General features: G+C 51.0%; 1 protein-coding gene across 3 annotated transcripts in view; it reads left to right on the forward strand.

The window, feature by feature from the left end:
• RANBP10 (RAN binding protein 10) overlaps window positions 1-23,266 on the forward strand; it is a 67,039-nt gene extending 43,773 nt beyond the window's left edge. For 2 of the 3 annotated variants that reach the window (XM_027119542.1, XM_027119544.1), the window contains 11 exons: window positions 4,177-4,344; window positions 10,647-10,669; window positions 12,501-12,685; window positions 15,077-15,189; window positions 16,647-16,755; window positions 16,856-17,004; window positions 17,197-17,401; window positions 18,168-18,289; window positions 18,806-18,951; window positions 19,270-19,381; window positions 19,807-23,266. In XM_027119542.1, coding sequence (XP_026975343.1) covers window positions 4,177-4,344; window positions 10,647-10,669; window positions 12,501-12,685; window positions 15,077-15,189; window positions 16,647-16,755; window positions 16,856-17,004; window positions 17,197-17,401; window positions 18,168-18,289; window positions 18,806-18,951; window positions 19,270-19,381; window positions 19,807-19,937 — 1,463 coding nt within the window. In that variant the 3' untranslated portion in view covers window positions 19,938-23,266. The remainder of the gene's footprint in view (window positions 1-4,176; window positions 4,345-10,646; window positions 10,670-12,500; window positions 12,686-15,076; window positions 15,190-16,646; window positions 16,756-16,855; window positions 17,005-17,196; window positions 17,402-18,167; window positions 18,290-18,805; window positions 18,952-19,269; window positions 19,382-19,806) is intronic. The other variant, XM_027119543.1, reaches the window with a different exon arrangement.
• Window positions 23,267-23,846: the final 580 nt, after the last annotated feature.

Raw genomic sequence — 23,846 nt, forward strand, 5'->3', positions numbered from 1 at the left:
CTAGAGATTAGGACCTAGGACATCTTTCGGAGGCCTTATTCAGTGTGTCACACGGACTATGAATTTTCTTCCTCTGGGCAAATCTATATAATTGACAAATCATTTGGAAATTGAAGAAAAACAAAACAAAACAGGAAAATGTGTCTATTTTTCAGCCAAACTGAGGTGATGGTGAATCCTGAATTGACTCTAAATAAATATTTTGTTTTTTTATTGAGTTCTTTGGTTTTTAAAAATTTAAAATCCATATTTATAGCTTGAGTAGCTTGAGTTAAAAATTCTATGGTAGGTTTGTCAAAATAATTATATAGTTTATTTTTGAAGAAAAGTATTCAAAAATACTTTAATTTTTATTTTAGGTCTTTGAAAATGTAAGCATCTGTTGTTTTGGTGATCATTATTGAGCAGCTCCCTTACACTGAGACAAAAATAGCTCCCAGATATCCTTGAGTCACTGACCAAGTTGGAAACAGTTCTTCCAGATGATTTCTCTAGCTTTAATAAATCAGATGGCCACATTTGTATTAGTTTTTTAAGAGTTACCTACTGCTTCAAAAAAAAAAGTACCTACTGCTTCAATTGGAGAAAGCTTAAAAAAAAAAAAAAAGAAAAAAAGAAAACCTTCCAGTGTGTGTCTTTTACCTTCTAGACAGTAAAATCTGCATAAATGATCTGTCACACAGGATCATCCTTGTGTGAGAAAGAAGTGGGCTGGAACTAGTCACTACACACAGACACACATACATGTATATGCACACACCTGTGTCACCGACTCCTGATGGTGGGGGTTGGGGGAAGGGTTAGGAAGCGGTGAGTGAGACAGGGACAGTCCCAGGAACAGTGACTGGTGATTGGAGAGGCTCAGCAGGAACCAGAATTGATCAAGGATGTGAGCAGTATGCTAGGGGAGGAACAAAGAATGTTACGGAAATCTTCAAGGGGCAAGCATTGGCAAACCCTGACGCACTGGCCAAAGGGAGGAGCCAGTGAGCATCTGTCAGCAGCGGTGGGCATAGTTCTGAGAGGAACCATAGGAACAGCAAGCAGTCTGTCTACAAGGACTCTTTGGGGACGGCTAGAATGGGCAGTGGCTTTGTTGGACAGTCTTCCCCCACAGCCACATGGCCTCAGGAGGTGGTAAGCAGTGGGCTTGGCTTAAGGGAAGGCTGTGCTGGTCAAGCAGCATAGAGAGAGCCCCACCACCATCCCTGGCATCCCAGGCCACTGGAGCAGAAGTTTGGGTTTCTAGCAGCTGCAGGGCACTGTAGCAGAATAGCCCATCTTGGGAGACTCCATGCCGAGAACTCAGGCCTCTAGCCTGAATTCTGGTGCTCCTGGCTTTCTCTGAATTACACATATGTTCTTTGTATGTGGGAAGTGGGGCTTCTTGCTTAGGAACCCTTTCCCAGTGGGCACTGTAATCTTCACAAAAGCTACCAGAACTAATTGGTGAGTTTGACAAGGATGCAGGATACCAGATGAATATACAAAAAATCAAATACATGTGTGTTTAATAGCTTTATTGAGATAAAATTTACATACCATAAAATCTACTCTTTTAAAGTGTACAGTTCAGTGGTTTTTAACATGTTTACAGAGTTGTGCAACCATTATCATAATCTAATTTTATTTTATTTTATTTATTTTTAAAAATAGAACATATTCTTTGACCCTCAAGGATGCCCCACTTTCTGTACTCTTTTTTAAAAAATAAATTTATTTTTTAAATTTATTTATTTAGGCTGCTTTTGTTTTCCGTTGCTGTGCACGGCCCTCCCGAGTTGCAGCAAGTGGGGGCCACTCCTCATTGTGGTGCATGGGCTTCTCACTGCAGTGGCTTCTCTTGTTGCAGACCACAGGCTCCAGTCACGTGCGGGCTTCAGTAGTAGTGGCACTCAGGCTCAGTGGTTGTGGCTCTCCACAACTAGCTGCACACAGCAACAAAGACCCAACACATCCAAAAATAAATAAAATAAATAAAATTTTAAAAATTCAATGTTGTTATTAAAAAATATATATAATATCGAAAGTGAAATACTTAGAAATAAATTTGTTAAAAATCTGTTGAGAGAAATTAAAGAAGACCTAAATAAATGGAGAGGTATACCATGTTCATGGATTTGAATAATCAATATTATTAAGCTATCTATTCTCTCCAAATTGATCTGTAGATTCAACACAATCCCAATCAAAATCCCAGCAGGAAGTCAACTCTACACCAATTTAAAAAAAAAAAAAAGTGGTAAAGAAAAAAAATCCCAGCAGGCCTTTGAGAGATACTGTTAAGAAAATGAAAAAGACAAGCTACAGACTGGGAGAGAATATTTGCGAAACACATTTTGTATCTAAAATATATCTATAACCTTATAGCTCAGTAAGATATACAACCTGATTTTCTTAAAAAATGGGTTAAAAATTTGAATAGACAATTCAATAATTTTCTAATAAACTGATGGTAAATGAGTATATGAAAAGATGCTCAACATCCTTGGACATTGGGGAAATGCAAATTAAAGCCCCTACATACCTACTAAAATGTCTAAGAGAAGAAGAAAAAAACAAAACAACCGACAGTAACAAGTGCTGGTGAGATTGTGAACTCATACATTGCTGGTGGGAAAGCAAAACAGTACTGCTACTTTGGAAAACAGTTTGGCAGTTTGTTATCAAGTAAAAGATATACTTATCTTGTGATGTGGCAGTACCACTTCTTAGTATTTACTTAAGAGAAATGAAAACATATGTCTGCACAAAGACCTGTATACAAATATTTATTGGCTTTATTCATAATAGCGAAAAATTAGAAACAACTATATGTCATCAACTAGTGAATGGACAAACTGTGGTATGTCCATACAGTGGAGTACTACTCAGCAATAAAAGAAACAAAATACTGGTATACCTAACAATGTGGATGAATCTCAAATGCATTATGCTAAGTGAAAGATGCCAGACACAAGAAACTCCAAATTCTGTGATTCCATTTATATGACATTCTGTAAAAGGCAAAACCATAGGAACAAATCAGATCAGTGCTGCCGGAGACTTGGGGGTGCGTGGAGTGGAATTGACTGCCAAGAGGCATGAGGAAAAACTCTTTGGAGTGATGGAAATGTTCTATACCTTGATCGTGGTGGTGGTAACATTTGTTAAAACTTGTTCAACTATCAATTAAAGAGGAAGACTCTTATTACATGTAAATTATACTTAAGTTAAAAAAAACATTAAAAAAACAACAACCATGGGACTTCCCTGGTGGCGCAGTGATTAGGAATCCGCCTGCCAATGCAGGGGACACGGGTTCGAGCCCTGGTCTGGGAAGATCCCACATGCTGTGGAGCAGCTAAGCCCATGTGCTACAACTACTGAGCCCGTGTGCCACAACTACTGAAGCCCGCACACCTAGAGCCCGTGCTCCACAACAAAGAGAAGCCATCAGGGGCTTCCCTGGTGGTGCAGTGGTTAAGAATCCGCCTGCCAATGCAGGGGACACGGGTTCGATCCCTGGTCCGGGAAGATCCCACATACCACGGAGCAGCTAAGCCCCTGCACCACCACTACTGAGCCTGCGCGCTAGAGCCCGTGAGCCACAACTGCTGAATCTGCACGCCACAACTACTGAAGCCCGTGCGCCGAGAGCCCATTGCTCCTCAACAAGAGAAGCCACTGCAATGAGAAGCCTGCGCACCTCAATGAAGAGTAGCCCCCACTCGCTGCAACTAGAGAAAGCCCGCACGCAGCAACGAAGACCCAGTGCAGCCAGAAATAAATAAATAAGATAAATAAATTAAAAAAAAGAAAAACAACAACCATGATACACCTCAGAGTTCAGTTCAAGCCTCTTCTCCTTCATGAGGCTTTCCCCAACCACCTCCTTGTTTCATGGCCCTCTGGTAAGTCTCTTCCAGGGCACTCATGGTTTTGGTTCCTGTCAACCACAGCTTGGGCTCCTTCTTCAGTAGGGCTGCCTCAACTCCTCAGGGCAGTGACTTGCTGAACTCACTGCTCATTTTGCATAGCCAGACCCTGCCCACAGCTGGCTCTGTGAGAGGGCAGGAATGCTGGTGAGGTGGTAGCAGGCTGGGGAGAGGAGCTCAGACCTGGGTGGGCTTCTGTGACTGTCTTGTTTTTCTCTCAAGTACCTCACCTCAGCTCTTGCTCTCTTTTCCCCCACAGGTTGGGATAAACATTCCTATGGTTACCATGGTGATGATGGGCATTCCTTCTGCTCCTCTGGGACTGGCCAGCCCTATGGTCCCACATTCACTACAGGAGACGTGATTGGCTGCTGCGTCAACCTCATCAATGGCACTTGCTTCTACACCAAGAATGGCCACAGCCTTGGTGGGTACATAGGGGACCTTGGAGGGTCTGCCCTGTGGAGCCACTTTGGTTGGTGAGAGGCTTTGAAGCCAAAGCAGTGTTGTAGATCCTCTGCTGAGCTCAAGGCAACTGCAGTCATTTCCTAGCATCGGAGCCCTGCAAGGGTAACGGAGGGTATAGAAGTGGTCCCTTTGTTAATCCATCCATTCAGCAGCATTTATCGAGCCTGGGTCAGTGCTGAGAGAGCAGCAATGTCGTGGTCGTGCTCCTGGCCTGTGTGACACTCGTTGGAGCTAGGTTTAGGGTCAGTGAGAAGTTTGAGGGGCCCTAGTACATACTTGACAGTGGTAGTGATTTGCATGCCTGTCGCCTGGGCCCAGACTTTCTCTGGCCCTTCTGCAGGGCACTGGTTGCTATGGAGCAACAGTGAGGGCTGCTCTAGTACAGGAGGTAAACAGGCCGGAGTCAGATGGGGTCAGATCTCTTCTGGCCTGTTTGTGGTTAATAGACAGCAACCTGGACAGAGTTATATTGAAAAAGCCCCTTTGGTTAAACTGAGAAGGAGGGACTGATTGGAGTAAGGGCTGAGGAAGAGGCAGGTGGCATGAGCCGTGGCCATGGTGATGGGTGCAGGCAGTGGAGAACAGGCCTGCAAAGGACTAGGGGTGCCGCAGCGGGGCTTAGTGATAGATGGGGTGCACTGGAAAGAAGGGAACATGGTAAAGTGGCTAGATTAGTGGTGCTGTCAACTAGGATCAGAAACCCAGGAGAAGCAGCAGTCCTTGGGAGGTCTTGAGAACTCTGGAAGATACCTTGAAGAGTAGTCCTGTACACATATAGGAATTTAGGATTAGAAACTAAGACAGAGAGGAACTTTGGCTATTCTGACACCTTGCCCTAGTAGGGCTGACTGCTATTTGGCCCTCGAGTGAGTGGAACCCATGGCCAAAGTGGCCCTGAGGTGGTACCTAACTGCTGGGCCTGCCTGCCTGGGTTTGCAGAGGTCTCTAATCTGGCAGAACCCTACCAGCCAGGTTGACCACAGACCTTGCCAGGAAAGGGAGTTGGGCATTTTACTTTGAACCCAACTTGTAGGAGGCTCACTTGCCCTGGTTTGCGGGACAGTCAAAAGGTGGCTGCCACTCCCCACATCCCTCTGTAGCTTCTCCAGGAGATGAGCCCGGGCAAGACCAGGGGACCTGGGTGGAAATGGGGTCTACTTGTGGCTGGGGCTGAGCGAGCAGGAGCCAGCATTCCTCAACAGGGCCGTCAGATGCCACAGCCTAGAATGGGCAGCCAAGAGCATAGCACAGATGATGCAGAGCTGACCCAGGTGCACATCCGGAAAGACTCTCCCCTGAAATCCATAGCCACCTAGCTGCAGTTGCTGATATCCAGCCTGTGAGGAGCTAGCTGCTGGAGGGCAAGGCCAAGGTCTCAAGATGACTTCTCATTCCCCACTCTGTTCTCTGACTCCAGCTATTTCCTGCCTCTTGACTTTTCTGCTGTCAGAGTCCCAGGGGCCACTGTTATGGGCTATCAGTCCTTACCCAAGCCCTGTTTCACTTGCCTCTCCGAGCCAGGCCCAGTTCTGCCTGTCTGCTCTGAATACCTGCCCTCCTTACATCTCTTCAGCTTGTCCACACTTTGCTCAGAGCATGGAACCTGTTGTGGGACATAAGATTTGGGGCATATCTGCTGTCCCTTCTGTACCTGCACCTCCCTCCTCTGGGCCCTAAGCTCTTTGTCAGTCAGATCCCTAGGTCCCTAAGGAGCTCATGGCCACCTTAATGTCAGCCTGGACCCTCACACTGTTTTTATTTTATTTATTTGTTTATTTATTTAGGCTGGTTTGGGTCTTTGTTGCTGCACGCAGGCTTTCTCTAGTTGTGGCGAGCGGAGGCTACTCTTTCTTGTGGTGCACAGGCTTCTCATTGCGGTGGCTGCTCTTGCTGCAGAGCATGGGCTCTAGGTGCATGGGCTTCAGTAGTTGTGGCACGTGGGCTCAGTAGTTGTGGGACGTGGGCTCAGTAGTTGTAGCTCGTGGGCTGTAGAGCTCAGGCTCAGTAGTTGTGGTGCACGGGCTTAGTTGCTCTGTGGCATGTGGGATATTCCCGGACCAGGGCTTGAACCCATGTCCCCTGCATTGGCAGGCAGATTCTTAACCATTGTGCTACCAGAGAAGCCCCCTCACACTGTTTTTAAAAACTCATCTCCCAGGACTTCCCGGGCAGTCCAGTGGTTAAGACTCCACACTTTCCACTGCAGGGGGCATGGGTTTGATACCTGGTTGGGGAACTAAGATCCCACATGCCATGTGGCATGACCAAAAAAAATAGAAAAGTAAAAAAAACTCTCTCTAGTATATGTTTTTTTTGTTTTGGTTTGGTTTTTTAAATTAATTAATTTATGTATTTATGGCTGCGTTGGGTCTTTGTTGCTGTGAGCGGGCTTTCTCTAGTTGCAGTGAGCGGGGGCTACTCTTCATTGTGGTGCGCGGGCTTCTTATTGCGGTGGCTTCTCTTATTGCGGAGCACGGGCTCTAGGCACGCAGGCTCAGTAGTTGTGGTGCACGGGCTTAGTTGCTCTGCATGTGGGATCTTCCCGGACCAGGGCTCAAACGCATGTCCCCTGCATTGACAGGCAGATTCTTAACCACTGCACCACCTGGGAAGTCCCCCCTAGTACATGTTTATATAGACCCCATGGAAGTCCTCACACATCTTGTAATAAAACTTCCTTTAGGCCTATATTATCTATTTTTCAAGCCTGTCACGATCTTCTTTGGTCTTGCTTTTTCTATCTCGAGTATTTGGTATCCTTTTCAGCATTGTATTAACGTAACTTTTGATAAACATGTTTATTTGTGTTTTCATCAAGATATTGATAAAAATATTGGAAGAGGACAAGGCTGGATTTGAGCCCTTCAGCCTACAGCTTGTCCAGGTAGACACCAGCCATTTAAGAATCACTTCATTATGTTAATTGAATCTTGTGTTTTTCTGTCTTTTCCACAAGGATACTACTGAGACCTTACTAAAAAATGGATATGACCCGTCCTCTGCATTTTCTAGATCACGAAATTTGATGGAAAGTCAATGAAAGTGATAGACCACTTGGTGAATCTTCTAATGACCTTGTTTCCTTTTCACAAGCCAGCTTATCAATATAATGCACTTCAGAATTTCACGCAGGATCAGTGAGCCAATCATTGCTCTCTAACCTCAGAACATTTCTCCCTTTAGAGAAGCAGAGTGATGTTTCCTGCCTCTGGCCGCCACGCTCCTTTTATTTGCTCCGTTGTCCTCTGTCACAGCACTCACCCTATGTGTCATTGGTCAGTTGTCTGTGTAATTATTAGTTGCACACCATCTCTCTTGCTGGAGTTTGCAGCACTTTTAGGGCCAGGCTTACAGCTGGCTCCCTATTGTCTGTCATAGGGCCTAGCTCCTGGGAGGTCTCAGCAAATAGTTGATGGGAGAACAAATGAACACTGAGTGAATGGAGACTGGAGACTGACGTCTCACCCACAAGTGGTCCATGAGCTTTCAGAGTAATTTTTTTTTTGCCTGCATTGCACAGCATGTGGGATCTTGGCTTTCCCACCAGGGATCGAACCCACACCCCCTGCAGTGGAAGCGCGGATTCTTTTTCTTTTTTTAAATAAATTTATTTATTTATTTTTGGCTGCGTTGGGTCCTCTTTGCTGCGCGCGGGACCTCTCTAGCTGTGGCGAGCAGGGGCCACTCTTCGCTGCGGTGCATGGGCCTCTCATTGTGGTGGCCTCCCCCGTTGCAGAGCACGGGCTTTAGGGCGCCTGGGCTTAGTTGCTCCGCGGCACGTGGAATCCTCCCAGACCAGGGCTCGAACCTGTGTCTCCTGAATTGGCAGGCAGACTCTTAACCACTGTGCCACCAGGGAAGCCCTGAAGCGTGGATTCTTAACCACTGAACCCCCAGGGAAGTCCCCAGAGTAATTTTTATACAGGCTCTTTATACCCTCAGCCTCAGTGACCCCTGAGCTGTGTCTTTTTGGCTAAGGGTACTTCTTAGCAGCAGGTTTGAATGTCCTATTTGCATCCTGGATCTTTGCCTGGCCCTTCTCAGATCTTCCCGTGGGCCATCTCAGATCTTGCCATCACAATGTCTTTGTGGAGGCTCCCAGAGACCTACAGGGAGCGGTGTTGCCCTTGTTCAGTGCAATAGGGGGTGGAGTAGCCTCTTTCCTCATCCTCCTGGAAGCACCTCAAGGCCTTGTCCTTCCTGAGTGCCATTGTGAGTAGAGGTAGGCAAGCCCGAGTAGGTCATCCCCTGGGTAGAAATGTGGCAGTTGTCTCGCCCTGTGGCGCAACTCTAGCCAACTTGTACATAGACCTCACAGTTTATGAAGCAGCTTTCATAGAGAATCTGTTTCTCCTTTCTTCTTGAGGTGTTGGGTATATTGTTACCCCCTTTTTTCAGATGGGCTCAGGGAGGTTGGGTAGCTTGCCAAAGGTCACACTGCAGATAATTGATGGAGACTGGACTCCACTTTCTTCCAGGGTTCTGTGGGCTTCTTCGCGAGCCTGGGAGTACAGCAGCAGTAGCCTGGCCACACTGAGATTCATGGGGGCAGCTCCCATGCAGACCTGGTGGGTGGACACGGAAGGGCTTCCAGATTCCATCCTGCTAGTTCTGTGACTGCTGACTCTGCATGTGGGGCTCAGGAGTGGCCTCAGGCAGGAAGGTCATGGGTTTATGAACTTCTTTCACTGAGGAGCAAAATAGCCCAGTAAAGAATGTAAACAGTCTCTTTGTGCCTTGGTTTTTTCATATGTAAACTAGTGTCAGAGGCATTATACACCTTCCAGGGTTGTTTTGAGGATTAAATGCTTCCTTGTAAGACATGATTCCAGTGCCCAGCACAGAGGAAGAACATGGGATGCTCACTTGGCTGCTGTCAGGATTCTGGCCCCAGGTTTACTGGGAGACCTATCATCAGACCCTCACCTGTTCTTCAGTCTTGCTGGGTTTCACTTTCTTTTTGGGGTGGAGTTGAGGGAGCAGACAGAGACCTCCAAATAGTCAGTGGTTTGAAAACCTCTCAGGCCGAAAGCTTAGGAGCTTCTAGAAGATATAAGAATTTTAAAAAATGGGAAGGCTATGAGCCCTTGGGAGAGTGTCCTTGGGCCTTGAGTCATTTCTCAATCTGCAGAATATGAATGCTCTGGTAGATATGCTGAGGCCCCTCTCCTGCTCAGGGCTGTTCCTATATTTAGGGTCCCTATCCCCTCTACCCTCACTTCTGATTTAGGACTAAGGTCCCTAGAAACATAGCCTCTTCTCTTGGCAGGAGGGTTCAGAGGGTACACAGGCCATTGTTAACTTGGGCTTTGTCAACTCGGAATCTCTCGGGACTCTGGGCAAGTATGGGCTGAAGATGGGCAGCTGCTGCCCTCTCTGTCTCCACTGCTCTGTCAGCTTAGAGATGATGTTGGAGCATCAGACTAGAAATGAGTCCAGTCCCACTAGCTTCTGCTGGTTTTATGACTGCTGGCAAATCATTTAACCTCTGAGGCTTACTTTCCACATCTGTAAAATGGGGATAAGAAAGCCTGCTACCCATAGTTGGTATGAGGATCAGATGAGATAATGGATGGAAAAGGTCCTGGCATACACAGGAGGTCTCCCTAAATACATGTTGGATCAAGAGAACAATCAGGCCTAGAGAGGCCTCAGGGTAGATCATTTGGGTTTAGTCCTTCCTAGCAGGTTTTCCCTGAGAGGGTAGAAATGCTGTGGACAAATACCCAAATATCTGACTTCACTTCTGGCCAAGCGACTCAGCAAAGGGAAGGCCAGGGTGTAAACCTACCAGGCGGGACTTCCCTGGTAATGCAGTGGTTAAGAATCTGCTGGCCAATGCAGGGGACATGGGTTTGAGCCCTGATCCGGGAAGATCCCACATGGTAGTTCAATTAAGCCTGTGTGCCACAACTACTGAAGGCTGTGTGCCTAGAGCTCGCGCTCCACAACAAGAGAAGCCACCACTATGAGAAGCCCATGCACTGCAACAAAGAGTAGCCCCCGCTCGTCGCAACTAGAGAAAGCCCACGCGCACAGCAACGAAGACCCGAAACAGCCAAAAATAAATAAATAAATAAATTTATTAAAAATATAAGTAAAATAAAAAATAAACCTACCAAGCCCTGGCTAGTGCTTGTCCTTCACCATAGGGGAGGTGTGATGACCAGCCCCTCCCCCAGCCATTGTGACGGACCCTTGCGGGGCCCACAGGGGCATGGGAAACCAGGTGGCCTGATGACTGTTCCTTTCCCTCCACAGGTATAGCCTTCACAGACCTCCCGGTAAGTACTACTATTGGGTCTCCTGCTCTGGCCCCGGGGGCCGACTGGGAAAGGGCATGGTGTTACCTGCAAGTGCAGGGTGTGGAGTCCTGCCCTTTCCCCAGCCAGGGATGTGTGCTGTGTCGTCAGCTTGAAGGTACCAGTAGGCGGTACCTGCCAGCGTTCTTCTCTCTCCAGCAGCAAGGCCTGGTCTTCCTCCATGACTCTTAGCAGGTGACAGAGATTTGTGGCATTTCCAAAGGCAGCTAGGAGGTAGGGGACGGTGTGGGCAGAGATGAGGTAGCTCCATGGTTCAGCTGGTCTGAACCAGTTCTGTGTGGCTTATAGCTAGTGGACCTGTGTGCAGAGTATAGAAAACTGTTCGTATAGAAACTTGTTCCTGAGCTGTTAGGGAGCCAGGTCCCTGTGCATACCCATCAGAGATCCCTGAGGAAAGCCAGTGCCCTAGAGGACTGAACCTGCTACTGTGCAGGGTACTCCTGGGCCAGAGAGGTGAGATTTATGGGTTTTTCTCCTCTTAGAAAAGGGTGAGGTTTCCTGCTGGCTTCGTTCAGGGCTCATCCCACCTCCTGCACTCTAGTCCTTCTTTGTCATGAGTCATCACAGGCCTTGTCACATGCAGGGCCTCCACCCAGAATGCTGGGAGCCTGGCCTGGCTCTGTGTGCCCTGGCTGGGGTCTGGAAGGAGAAAAGGTTTGCTGACTCTGGGGGCTGCTTAGGGATCCTGGGCTCCCCTGTGATGCTCTAGGAATAGGAAATGCCCCTGTGATCTGAGGGGCCTTCTGAAGCCCAGACTGCAACACGCAGGATCCTGTTAGAACCTCTGTCTATGTATCAAAATCCTTCCCTCCAACCTGGAGTCCCCAGAGAGGGGCTGTGGTCCTAAGCAAAGAAAGGGAACAGACACAGGAGGAGAATTCTGACCCTGAGTGGGGAAGAGTCTAGTGGTGGAGGTATGACATGAAACACCCAGACATGGATGTGATGGCACTCTGTGCCAAGTGCTAGAAAGGCTGAACCCAGTGTGCAGTACCGGCACGTGGTAGTCAGGAATGATACGTGGTCTAAGGATGGAAGGTGGAAGAGAAGACTGGGGACCTGGGGCCAATGAGGAGGAGGCTGGTGAGGCATTGGGCTGTAGCAGTGGGAGCCATAGAAGGCATGGAGTGAGGGAGCGACCTGGCAAAAGCTGGTCAAGGCAGGGGATAGATGGGAAGCAGGGAGCCCCACACCCAGAGGGACATGCCCAAACCTCACTGGCCAGAAGATCCTCCTCTTAGTGAGCCTCAGACAGGAAGGGCAGCAGCCTTTCTTTACCCTTTTCTAGTGTCACCTAACTCCCCTCCTTTCCTCTCTCCCCGCATCCCTTCCTGCCCCCTTATATACCCCCCTTTTTTGTGGCAAAAGGATCCGTGGTCCTGGATCTTTCTGAGAGGAGCCATCATCCACCCCTGCAGCAGATCTTCACGGGCACACCTGCAGGGCTGTGGAGCCCAGCCTGCCTCTCTGTGCCCTGGCTGAGTCCCGAAGGGGGGCCTTGGGCTTTGGGAACACTACAGCCTCTGATGCCGGGCAAGAGACTCCATGTTGAGCCTGCCTTGCTTTTCTTTTGCCATTTCCCCTCAAACTTTGGGGAATAGTGTCTCTGCTAGGGAGGTGGGCAGAATGTGGCTTAGCCCTGCCTCCCCCAGCCATGCTGCAATTCTCTCAAAGCCAAAGCAACGGCCTGCGGGAGCCAGCGCCTTCCCCTCTGTGCCGGAGGTGAGATGAGGCGAGGCCCTGCTGCCCCATTGCCCTCAGGGCCCAACTGACATTTCATTCTCCTCCTCAGGCCAACCTCTACCCCACCGTAGGCCTGCAGACACCTGGGGAGATTGTGGACGCCAACTTTGGGCAGCAACCCTTCCTGTTTGACATTGAGGACTACATGCGGGAGTGGCGTGCCAAGGTCCAGGGTACTGTCCACTGCTTCCCCATCAGTGCCCGGCTTGGCGAGTGGCAGGCGGTGCTGCAGAAGTGAGTGCCCTGCTCCCGCCCTTACCCAGCCCTGCCCCGTCCCAGGGGCCTCACTCTCCTGTAGGCCCCTGTACTGCTACAAGCTGCTCTTGTGAACTTCAGTGGGTAGCGTTCCTTCTGGAAAGCACTCCCAGGATGACTCTGCCTGCTGCTCTCCTCCTCTCTTAGTTCAGTTCTCCAGAGCTGCTCCTAGTTAAACCTTTGCCCCCTCAACTGGATCGGAAGGCCCTGTATGTAATAGCACCAGCAGGGCGGTTTTCCTTCCCCAGGTCATTTTGCAGAGGATGTGCTAGTACGCCCTGTGGTATCTTCCTCTGTGCACTTTTCTTTTCCATCATAGGGAGTGTCTGTCATACCATGACTCTGGCCTAAGGTCACCTCTCAGGGTCAGATCCAGCTAAGTCCCTTGCATCTGTGGCAGTGGTGGTGTGAAGAGGGTCCTCCCTAGGACCTAGCTGGCTCTTGGCTGATTAATTCCCAGCCTCTCCTGGGAAACAGTCTTGATGAGAATCCCAAGGGAGGCCAGATATGGTTCTCTCTTCCACTTGACAGCTGCAGGCCTGAGTGAGGCAATGACCTGTACCCACTCTGCCAGGAGGTGGGTTAGTTTGTTAGCTTGGCTCCCAGGGGTGGGCCGAGAAGGGCTGGGCTTCTACTAGCTCTGGTCATTGCCTTGCAGACACCGGGGTACCAGAGGCCAGCGGGTGGGGGTGGGGTGCACACTGGGTTCTTTGTGTAGCCTTCCTTTCTTTAGGGATTGATATTGAGGCAGGCCCCATGGGAGGGCTGAGGCAGGGGCTAGGTGGCCAGACCCTTCTCAGGAATAGCAGCACTACTACATCTTGCCCCAGCCCCCAGAACTTATAAGAAGCCCTTCCTTGGAGGGCCAGCATGGTGCCAGTCCCCATAGCAGGCTTGCTGGGACAGACAAGGGGAGAGGTGGGGCTGCCCCAGCTGTGTTGGGGAGGGACTAATACTCTCAGCTGACAGGGCCTGGGCTCAGCACGTGGGTGTATTTGTTTACATGTATGTATCTGTGTGCCTGTGTGTTCATATGTAGTATTTGCTGAGACCTGCATATAACTCATATCTGTGATTTCATATAACTTCGCTTTATGGACATTGTTAATGGCTGTATTATCTCGCAGACACATTTGCCACAAGCCCCTTGGCTGGCTTCCCTTGGTGGTAGGTTCAGGTTATTTCTTCTCTCTTGCTTGTGTAGGTCACCCTTTTGTACATAAAGAGTTTTCCATATTTAAGATTATTTTCTGGGTGTCCTTTCAAGAAGTGGAGTTACTGAGTCAAAGGGACTGTACATTTTAGTGGCCTCTGACGTGCATATGGGCGCATCTGAACCGTGTTTTGTCAAGAATTTTTAACCTTGTGTTTATAATAATATAAGTATTATAATTCTTATTCATAATTAATGTTATAAATACGTAATTTCATAATAAGAGGTTGTATATATTGACTTCTTGCTTTGCTAGGCACTTTATATGGATCATCTCATTTACCCCTTAAAACATGAGGGAACACAGCTGAACTTCTGTGCCTTCTGCATGACAGCTCTTCAGACATTTGTGTTGGCAGTTATATTAATGACACTGACATATGCACACACCAAGGTATTCACTTTTGTACACATCAGATACGAGGACTCTACGTGTGCTGCTGCTTAGCCAGCTTCCAGTGGGATTAAATGGTTTCTGGGCATCAGGCTTCTCAGGGCCATCTCCCAAAGATTGTGTTCCTGTTGGCCACGTTACTGCCTGAAACCTTGGCTTCTTGGGCCCTTAATTTGTTGTGTATCGTGGAGTAACTTGGGTCGTGGGTTAGCTCCCCATCACCGTCTAGAGCCAACACTCCTGAGGGCCAGGTTCACCTGAGCTGGAATGCTTCTGCCGGGCGCGTGGGGCACCTGCAGAGGAGCTCCTGTGTCTGTAGAAGGTACGCACGTGGCATGCATCACCACTGGGCAGCTGCCAGACTGCTTGGCTGGCTGCCCTTCCAGGAAGCCCTCATAGAGACTCTCGGCAGTCTCTGGGTTTGCTTCAGGTCACAGGAGGCAGCCGCTTCTATAAGGAGATGGTATGTGCCTCTGTATGTACTTCTGTTATCATACTTGCCCACCTGTGGGCAGCATATCCCAGAGAAACTGCAGCCACTCCTCCAAGCTGTGAGGACAGATGTGGTGACCTGCCCCTCTTCTGCCTGACTGCATGAGCACTGGGGGATTTTTCATTTGTTTCAGCCCCTTTATTATTCTGTGGAGGTTGCACCTGTAAGATATGTTTAAGGAAGACCTAACAGGGAGATAGTCTGTCCCATCAGGGGGTTGGTGAGAAATGCAGTTCTTAAGTGTCACCTTGAGCATTTCCTTTTTTCTAGCATGGTCTCATCTTACCTGGTGCATCATGGGTATTGTGCCACGGCCACAGCTTTTGCCCGAATGACTGAAACCCCGATTCAGGAAGAACAAGCGTCCATAAAGAACAGACAAAGTAAGGTTGATTCTCCTCTCCCCTCTCCCTCCCTCTCTCACCTGTCCCTAATTCTGCTCTCTGGCTCATGACAGCCGTGGGTAACCTGTCAGGAATCTGTTCAGCTCAGGTCCTCACCAGAAGACCAGCCCACAGCCCAGCCCCAGGCCCTTCTTCTGTCCCTCTTTCAAGACCACACTGTCCAGAAGGACAGTCCAGCAGCATGGGAATGTCTCGGTGCAGCCTCCCTAATGCATACTCTGATGGCCTGGCACAGGCTGGGGCCTGGTATGGCTGGATCTTCCTCCATGCTTGTTTCCTTCCTCCTGCATCCTGGATTCCACTCAGCCTCCTGTTCACGGTCTTCGAGAAAGAGTGTGTTTGCATCTTACCAGTTCAGTGCTCTGCCTTTGCCACCATTTACTCAACCTTGGTAGTTCTGCCTGCCCCTGGGCAGAGAGGAGACTGAAGCAGTCAGACGGGGAAGGCTGATGCTCCGTGGCCACTGTGGTAGACCTTTCTCTGCTTCCCACCTCTGGTCCTGGGCTTTGCAGACCAACAAAGAAGGAGCCAAAGGAAGCTTTCCTGGTGTTCATACTAGCCTGCATACTGCGTGTTTGGGGCTCTTTTGTGGAAGGAGGGTGCTGGGAAAGAGGAAACAGCCCAGAAAGGAGATAGGAAGGAGAGGAGAGTGAGGGAGAGTAGGTGTGTGTGGACACGTGTGTCTGTGTGTGCCTGCTTGCGTCACTCTGAGCCTGTCGTCTCTGTGTATGTGCATGTGTCTGTGTCTCCCAGAGAAGCCACGCCCAGCCAGACAGTCGGAAAGGGATCCCAGACTTGGGATCTACCCAGAAGTGGCTCCCAGCAAGACGCACCAGGCCCCAGGGCAAGAGCACGATGCCGACGGCCTGAGAGATGTCAGCGTCAGAGCTGCCAGTGTGAGGAGGGTGACCTCCTCTCTCAGCAGGGGGCGCGCCGCAGCCCCTGAAGACTGCCAAGACATGGGCCCTGACCCAGAATCCATGAGCTCCTATTGGCAACCCCCTGTGAAGCCTGAGGAGAGAAGTCTGTCTGAAGAGGAGCCTCTCAGGCCACGAAGCTGCCCGGGTGCCCATCCTTAGATTATGCTCCCACAGCCAGGACCTCTTCCCCCGCCCAGGTCCCTGGCAACCTGTACTGCATAGGAGCAGGCCTCCAAATTCAACCTGCTGCCTCTGGGCTAAGAGCACCCCCCTCCATTTTCCCCTCTTATTCTTTGAGGACTACCTGACACTTGACAGAAACCAGGATCTGTTGTGGGGCTGGTTGGCCAGGTTGTTTCTTCAGCCTCTTCTGTGAGCATCTCAGCGGGCTTGCCACTCTGAGCCAGCCCACCTGACTCTCAGCTGGTCCGTGCTTGGGGCTGGCAGTGTGTAGACGTGTGGCTGTGAGGAAGGTCTGCGGCCCCTCACTCACTGCCGCATTCTTGCTCTCTGCAGAGATCCAGAAGCTGGTGCTGGAGGGCCGTGTGGGTGAGGCCATTGAGACCACACAGCGCTTCTACCCAGGGCTGCTGGAGCACAACCCCAACCTGCTCTTCATGCTCAAGTAAGTTTGGGGCACCGTCAGGTCCCCCACAGCCCAGCTGGTGGTGGGCATACACAACCCAGACCAAGCCCAGAGCGTTGCTGCTCTGCTCCTTCTGCAGGTGCCGACAGTTTGTGGAGATGGTGAATGGGACTGACAGTGAGGTCCGCAGCTTGAGCTCCCGAAGCCCCAAGTCCCAGGACAGCTACCCTGGCTCCCCAAGCCTCAGCCCCCGACACGGCCCCACTAGTTCCCACATGCACAACACAGGTCAGCCACTCTCCAGAGGGCTCTGGGAAGAACTGGTGTGGAGAAGCAAGGCCACCCATACACCCTTCCCTGGGATGGGCTCAAGGCTTGCTGCTGGATTGGGGGAAGGGAAGTGGGACCACTGTAGGTATTCCTGGGGCCCTGCTTGATGGCAAGCTGCCCCTCCTCTTCTGACTGTCCCCCGGCTTTTAGGAGCAGATAGTCCCAGCTGCAGCAATGGTGTCGCTTCCACCAAGAGCAAACAGAACCACAGTAAATACCCTCCGCCCAGCTCCTCCTCTTCCTCGTCGTCGTCCTCGTCCTCCTCATCTCCATCCTCAGTCAATTACTCCGAGTCCAACTCAACAGATTCCACCAAGTCCCAGCCCCACAGCAGTACCAGTAACCAGGAGACCAGGTGCCTGTTCTGCTCTGCTCTGCTTCTTCCTCCTGCCTTCTGCTCCTTCCTCCTGCCTTCTGCTCTGCGCCCACTGCAGCCTGTCCTTTGAGCGCCACCCTGCCCTTTACCCCCACCTCCATCCCAGGTCTGTGCCTGGAATAGTAGCCGCTGACCCACCAGGCCTGGCATTGGCTCCAGCTTCTGGTCCAACTCTTGATTCAGCTGCCACTTTCCTTGGCCCTGTCTTTCTCCAGAGGCGCTGACGCTGAGAATGTGGTTGCCTCCAAGAATACCAGGCCTCTCAGAACCCCCAGAGTCTATACTAAAGGAGCTTTTACTGGGCTTAGCTTGTGGTCAGCCAGGTTGGGCAGGCAGGGTTTTTAGGTTGCAGACTGTAGGTGGCTTTCAGTAGCCTTCCAGCATGCTACAGGGCTGACCTAGGTTTGGCTTCCAGAGATGCCTATCAGGACTTACCTGCCCTGGTCATTGGGGGTCAGGGGGTGTGTAGAAGGGGTGTATCAACTCAGAGGAGGGCCAGGGTGGGGATGGTCACAGAGGCAGCATGGGGACCAGAGTGGGAGTGAGATAACAAGCCTCTGGGATGGCTGGTGTCACAGTAGGGCCCAAGTATTAGAGCCTGGGAAGCCTGGGAGCTGTCCTTTCATGCCCTTTGGGGGCCTCAGTTTACCCACTGCCAACTGCGGCTAAAGCCTAAATGGAGGCCCAACCAGGCTGCTCCAGTCACATCCCCTTTGCTAACTCCCACCTCAACCCTTCTCCACAGCGACAGTGAGATGGAGATGGAGGCGGAACATTACCCCAATGGTGTGCTGGAGAGCATGTCCACACGCATTGTCAATGGTGCCTACAAGCATGAAGACCTGCAGACGGATGAGTCCAGCATGGGTAAGGCCATGCCCCTGCATGGTGTTCCACAGGCGGCATTGCTCAGTCCCGTTGTCCTCTCCCCTCTGTGGCGGTTGGGATGGGCAGGCTTTGGTGGCTGGAGAAGCTCTATCCAGATCTGGTCCACTGCCTCCTTAGCCAATCATGAATCGGTGCTTGAGGTGGGAGGGCCTCAGCCTGCTGCCCAGAACAAGTTCCCAGCGTTTGTAGCTGGAGGGAGCTGGTGAGAGCAGACACCTTATGAACACCCTTGCATCTTGCAGAGGGTGGGAAGAGGGCAAACTTGAGTCCCGTCTGACTCGTAGACCATGGGCTATAGGTGGACGTAAGAGGAGCTCAGCTCCGGATGGTCCACCTGCTCCTCTCAGCCCTCACTTGCCTCTAGCAGAAGCTGCACCACCCCACCCTACCCCCAGCCAAGGTCCTTCTTGTCGTGTTCTCTTTGGGGACCCCACCCTAGTCCTCCCTTTCTCTCTTTATCCTCCTGATGTGTTCTTTGCTGGGCTCTGGGTGCAGATGATGGGCATCCTCGGCGGCAGCTCTGCGGGGGCAATCAGGCGGCCACAGAAAGGATTATCCTGTTTGGCCGTGAGTTGCAGGCACTGAGTGAGCAGCTGGGCCGGGAATACGGCAAGAATTTGGCCCACACAGAGATGCTGCAGGTACAGGACAAGCCAGGCCCTCATACAGAATGGGCCCCCATTTGGTGGTGGGGCAGTGTGACTGTGGGAGGGCACTGGGGGCAGGCAGCAGCAACGGGACAGAGCGGGCTCTAGTCAAGTCTGCAGTGGGGAACAGGACATCCAGGGTACACCCACCCTCTCTACGTTCTGGGGAGGACACAGCCCTACCTGACCCTTCGGTCAGGGTATGTTGTGCTCTCCGTGGGCACCACGCAGGGCCCTGTATCCCCCTGGAGCCATGGAGGAGGGGGTGCGTGGTGTGTGCCATAGTCCTTTCAAGAATGCCCTGTCCTTTAGGATGCCTTTAGCCTGCTTGCGTACTCAGACCCCTGGAGCTGCCCAGTTGGCCAGCAGCTTGACCCCATCCAGAGGGAGCCTGTATGCGCTGCCCTCAACAGCGCCATTTTAGGTAAGTGGATCTAACAAAAACAGAAGCTGGCCTATGAGTACCTAGGTTGGCCCCTTCACCCCTCCCTAGAAATTGCTGATGTTTATCCAAATCTGGGCAGTGAGCTCTGCCCAGAGGCTCTCTGGTGACCCATAGGACTGTTGGGCTCCCATGGCTGAACCTAAACCCTCACCTCCCTCTGCCCAGCTGAGTTGGCTGGCTAGATCATGATGGGCCCTAGACTATGACCCTGGGCCTTGGCTAGCTCATTGCTCTAAAGAAAGCTGAGATTCACAGGCAGGGCCATGGCCTGGTGACACAGAGACACATGAACGCTCTGTTCCAAGAGATTCTGTCCACTCCCCCTACCTTCTGCTCCCAAGGGAACTTTGACCTGGGCTTAGCCCTGAGCAGGGCAGTGACCAGGCCTTGTCTCTTCTCCACAGAGTCTCAGAACCTGCCAAAGCAGCCCCCTCTGATGCTCGCCTTGGGCCAGGCATCTGAATGTCTACGGCTCATGGCCCGAGCGGGCCTGGGATCTTGCTCCTTTGCCAGAGTCGACGACTACTTGCACTAGCTGACCACACTGTCTGGCCCCACCTGGCCCTCCCTCGGCCCCAGGGCTGGAGCAGCCCTGCCCTCCATCGGCACCTGGTGCAGGGACCTGGAAGCCATGGGCAGAGTCCACTCCTCCTGCCTGGCCTCCCCCGTTCCTCTCCTTCCTTCCCTTCCTTCCTTTCTTTTTCTCCCACCCTCAGTCTCTCTCTCTCCCCCCTTCATGTGCAGCGGCCTATGACACAGTATTGTCTGGTTACTTCTATTTTGAAAGAAGGGGTTTGTTTTGAGGAGAGGTTGGGGTTTTTTAATCCCCCCCCCCCCCCCCGACTGAGCCACCAGTATTTATCTCTGGAGAGTTTGTGCTGAGCTGGTTTCTGCTAATTTAGTGGTAAAGCCTATCCAAGTTGGTGATAGCTTATTATTTTCATAAGTAAAAAAAATGAGATTATATATATATATAAATATATATATTAAAAAAAGACACAGTATTTATCGTAGTGTTAGTGGTCCAGCACCTCTTGGGTGAAGCTGTCCAGACACCATACGTTTTTGAGTCCAACTCATTTAAAAAGAATCATCTCTGTCACCTCAGCCAAGTGATTCGTTTATTTCAGGCTTCCCCTTTGTTGAGCCACAGGCCCAGCTGCAGCCTAGGGAAGCCCAGTAGGCTTTGGGGGCCACATAGTGGGCAGGTCAGGCTAAGCTGGTTTGCAGCATCTGAGAGGTGTGGGTCCCTAGGCCCCCGAGAGCTGAACTGAGCAGAGAACTGCAGGGCCCAGGGCCAAAGAAGAGATGAATTGGCCCAGGGCTACACAGCAGAGCAAGGGAGTTAGAGGGTCCTTGGCTAGCACGCTATCTACCGTTCTACCCTGCCTCTCACTGCCTGCCTTGCCTCTCTCTCTCTTCCCTTTTCAACATCCTGCCTGCCTTTGTTGTTAAGATGGCCAAATAATTCATTTACTCTAAATTGATTGCCTGAGAGCTGCTGAGTGTCAGGCTGCGGGGAGGAAGTCTCCATACCCAGGACAGAGGCCCTTGAGTACAGGGGCTGCCTTTTTCCTGCCTGGATCTTCACCGTCTCTGCACAGCTTTGATGGAATTGATGCTTTCTGTTGGAAAGCCAAGCCTTGTGGAGACAGATTTTTGGGCTGCCAGTCGCTGGATTGGATGGAACCCTTGACCCCCTAGGCCAGGCCTCACTGTAGCTGTGCCAGGCAGCTCCTTTGCAGTTTGGCCCCGGCCACTCTTAGGAAAGACTGTTAAGAATATTTGCTGGCCAGAGGAAAGGACCTCATGGGCTTTACAAATGTCCCACCGTCCATGTCAGACGGATCCTCACAGCTCGTGGGTCAGAAACAGTCCCGGTACTGCCATCAGGGAATCAGGAGAGGAAGGGTTACGATGCTGCCAGGACTTAGGCCGGCCATCTGTGGAGAGGACAGACTGCCCAGGAGGAAGAAAGGGAAGAGGCCTCCCAGAGGAGCACCAGGATGGGCTGGGATTTCCCCATCGGCCTCACAGTGGGAGGGAGTACCCAAGCAGCCCCTGCAAAGGGGCAAGGTCAGAAGTCGAGCTTCCAGTCCCTGCCTGGATCTGGGCTGGCCAAGCTTCTGCTTTCCATCAGTGGATTCAGGAATGGTTGGTGTGGCCTGAGATATTCAGTGCCCACCAGGACTCGCTGGGCCTACAGCTGGACAACAAGAGAAATGATTGAGTTGGACTAACTGCTGGTGATGGGCCCAGTGGCCCTGTGCTCTCCCAGAATTCTGCCCTGGGACATGATCCTGTAGGCTGCTGCTTTTTTCTTGGTCCCTACTAGGGCCCCAGCTGGCATCCCAGAGACTGCAACACATCAGGGGAGTGTTGTCCTGTCTGTAAAGGAAATTCATCCTGTGCAAACTTGGGGATGCCTAGCTTCCAAACCAAGAAGTTGGAAACATCAGGCTCTTAAAATGGTCAGAAGCAAGCAGGATTGGGAATTAAAACCAGAGGCTTTTGCAACTGGAACGAAGTTCAGAGAACATCTACTCCAACAGTCCTCTCCTTTTATAGATAAGGAAACAGGCCCAGGAGATTAAGTGACTTGGCCAAAGTCACACAAGAAATTAGGGCAGAACTGGGACTAACCTCATTCCTGAGGATTGGACAACACTGTTTAGTCCTAAAGCTGAATGGCGGGTGAGGGGTTAGGCTGGCGAGGCCTCCAGCAGTGTCTGCGCAGCTGGTACCTTCAGGGGTGTGTCAGGGATGGGGATGGGTGCCTGGGCTTGGGTTGTAGAGCAGCTGAGCAGCCCAGGAGGGCTCAGGACAGCTGTGTGCTGCTTGGGGTTGGGTGTCCGCCTGCCTCATACTCAGTACCCATGGCCACCTCCCCATTTTCTGTGCCTTATCTCACTGTTTCAGCTGAGTCCAAGTTGTTTACTCTGTTCCTCTCCAGAGGGGCTTTCTGTCCCAGTTGGACAGCATACCTTTGGGACATAAGCCTTTGCCCCACAAGCCGTGGAGAGGTCCAAACTCAAGCTGCTTGAGCCCACTGTCTTGCTGACAGTCCAGGCCTGCCTGCCAGCCCGAGGAGCCCCTTATGCACACCCAGTCCTGCCAGCCTGCTTCCGGGAGCCGAGAGTGGGGAAGGCACCTGGGAGGAGTCCCGGTGAAGAGCTGAACTTGAACCAAGGAGGCAGGAAGAAGACCTGGCTCTGTTGGGTTGTTCAGCCCTCGGGGAGCAGCCTTCCCTACTTACCTTTTCCTCTTGCTTCACCAAATGGTCGCTCCTTCCAGAGCAGAAACTGGCGGACATGCAAAGAAAGCCAGAACCCCTATTCCTCACCTACATGGGTCTGTGGCTGGGTGTCGGCCGGCAGAACAGGGACACCAAGAGATGGAGAAGCGGGGACTGCCCAGCCTCCCAGCACCTTCCTACCCCTTAAGCAAGCACAAAGAAGATGAGGCAGAGACCTGTCAGAGCTGAAAGTTCCTTTGGTCGCTCACAACTCAGGTATGCACACTGTGTGGCAGCTGGGCAGGAGAGCCCTACTTGACCACCAGCCCCGTGCACACGGACCTGTGGCCAGATTGTGGACTCTGGCTGCCTCAGGCGCCGCCTCTTTGCATTGGGTTTTCCTCCATTAGTAACTACAGCTGACACAGACGTCCTCCACATCGTGCACACTGGTTCTGCCTTTGTCCTCGCAAGTTGATACTTGGCATTAGCATGAAACTTGTGGGTGTGGGAGGGTTTAGAGAGAATTCTAACACAAAACGTCCTATTAAATTGTACTTGAGAGATGAAAAAACTCCTGTTGTATTTTGACAGAATTATTTTTATTAAAATACACATCCATGAGTAGTCACGAGTGTCTGGTCTCTGTTGTGAGTCTTACCGGGATTGGCACCCTTGATGTGGCACAGCCGTCCTGGAGGGCTTGGCCCCTTCCCAGTCTACTTGTCGAGTGCCTAGGCCCCTGGTGTCTCAAGGATTCTCAAGACTTTTTGCAAGACCCCAAAGAGCATAGATACTTAAAGCTTTGATTCTCTCCCGCGAAACAGCTTTCATCTGAGACAAAGAAAAAGTAGCAAATACAAAAAGGTGGGCCATAGGACCTCTTCTCCTCAAATTAAGATTTTAATGCATTCTAAATACGCTCGCTCCAAACACTGGTCACAGCTCTTCTGAGGGGTATTAAGGTTAGCTTCCTTTCAGTCTGAGGAAAAGAGCTCATGCTCAAAATCCCAGTTTGGGTGACCCCAGAAAATTAACCTTTCTCAGCTTCATTTTCCCCATTCTTAACATGTTAATCCTGCTTCCCCATGTGACAGAGGATTACAGCATGCACAGGGCAGGGCTTGGCACCTAGGGACACAGTACATATGACCACCCTGCCTCCATGAGGATGCTCCCTAGTGTGACTGGCCTGCTCCTGCCTCAAGC

The sequence above is a fragment of the Aethalodelphis obliquidens genome, unplaced genomic scaffold, assembly GCF_003676395.1.
Source record: "Aethalodelphis obliquidens isolate GAN/ISIS:26980383/991018 unplaced genomic scaffold, ASM367639v1 scaffold20, whole genome shotgun sequence".
NCBI classification, from domain to species: domain Eukaryota; kingdom Metazoa; phylum Chordata; class Mammalia; order Artiodactyla; family Delphinidae; genus Aethalodelphis; species Aethalodelphis obliquidens.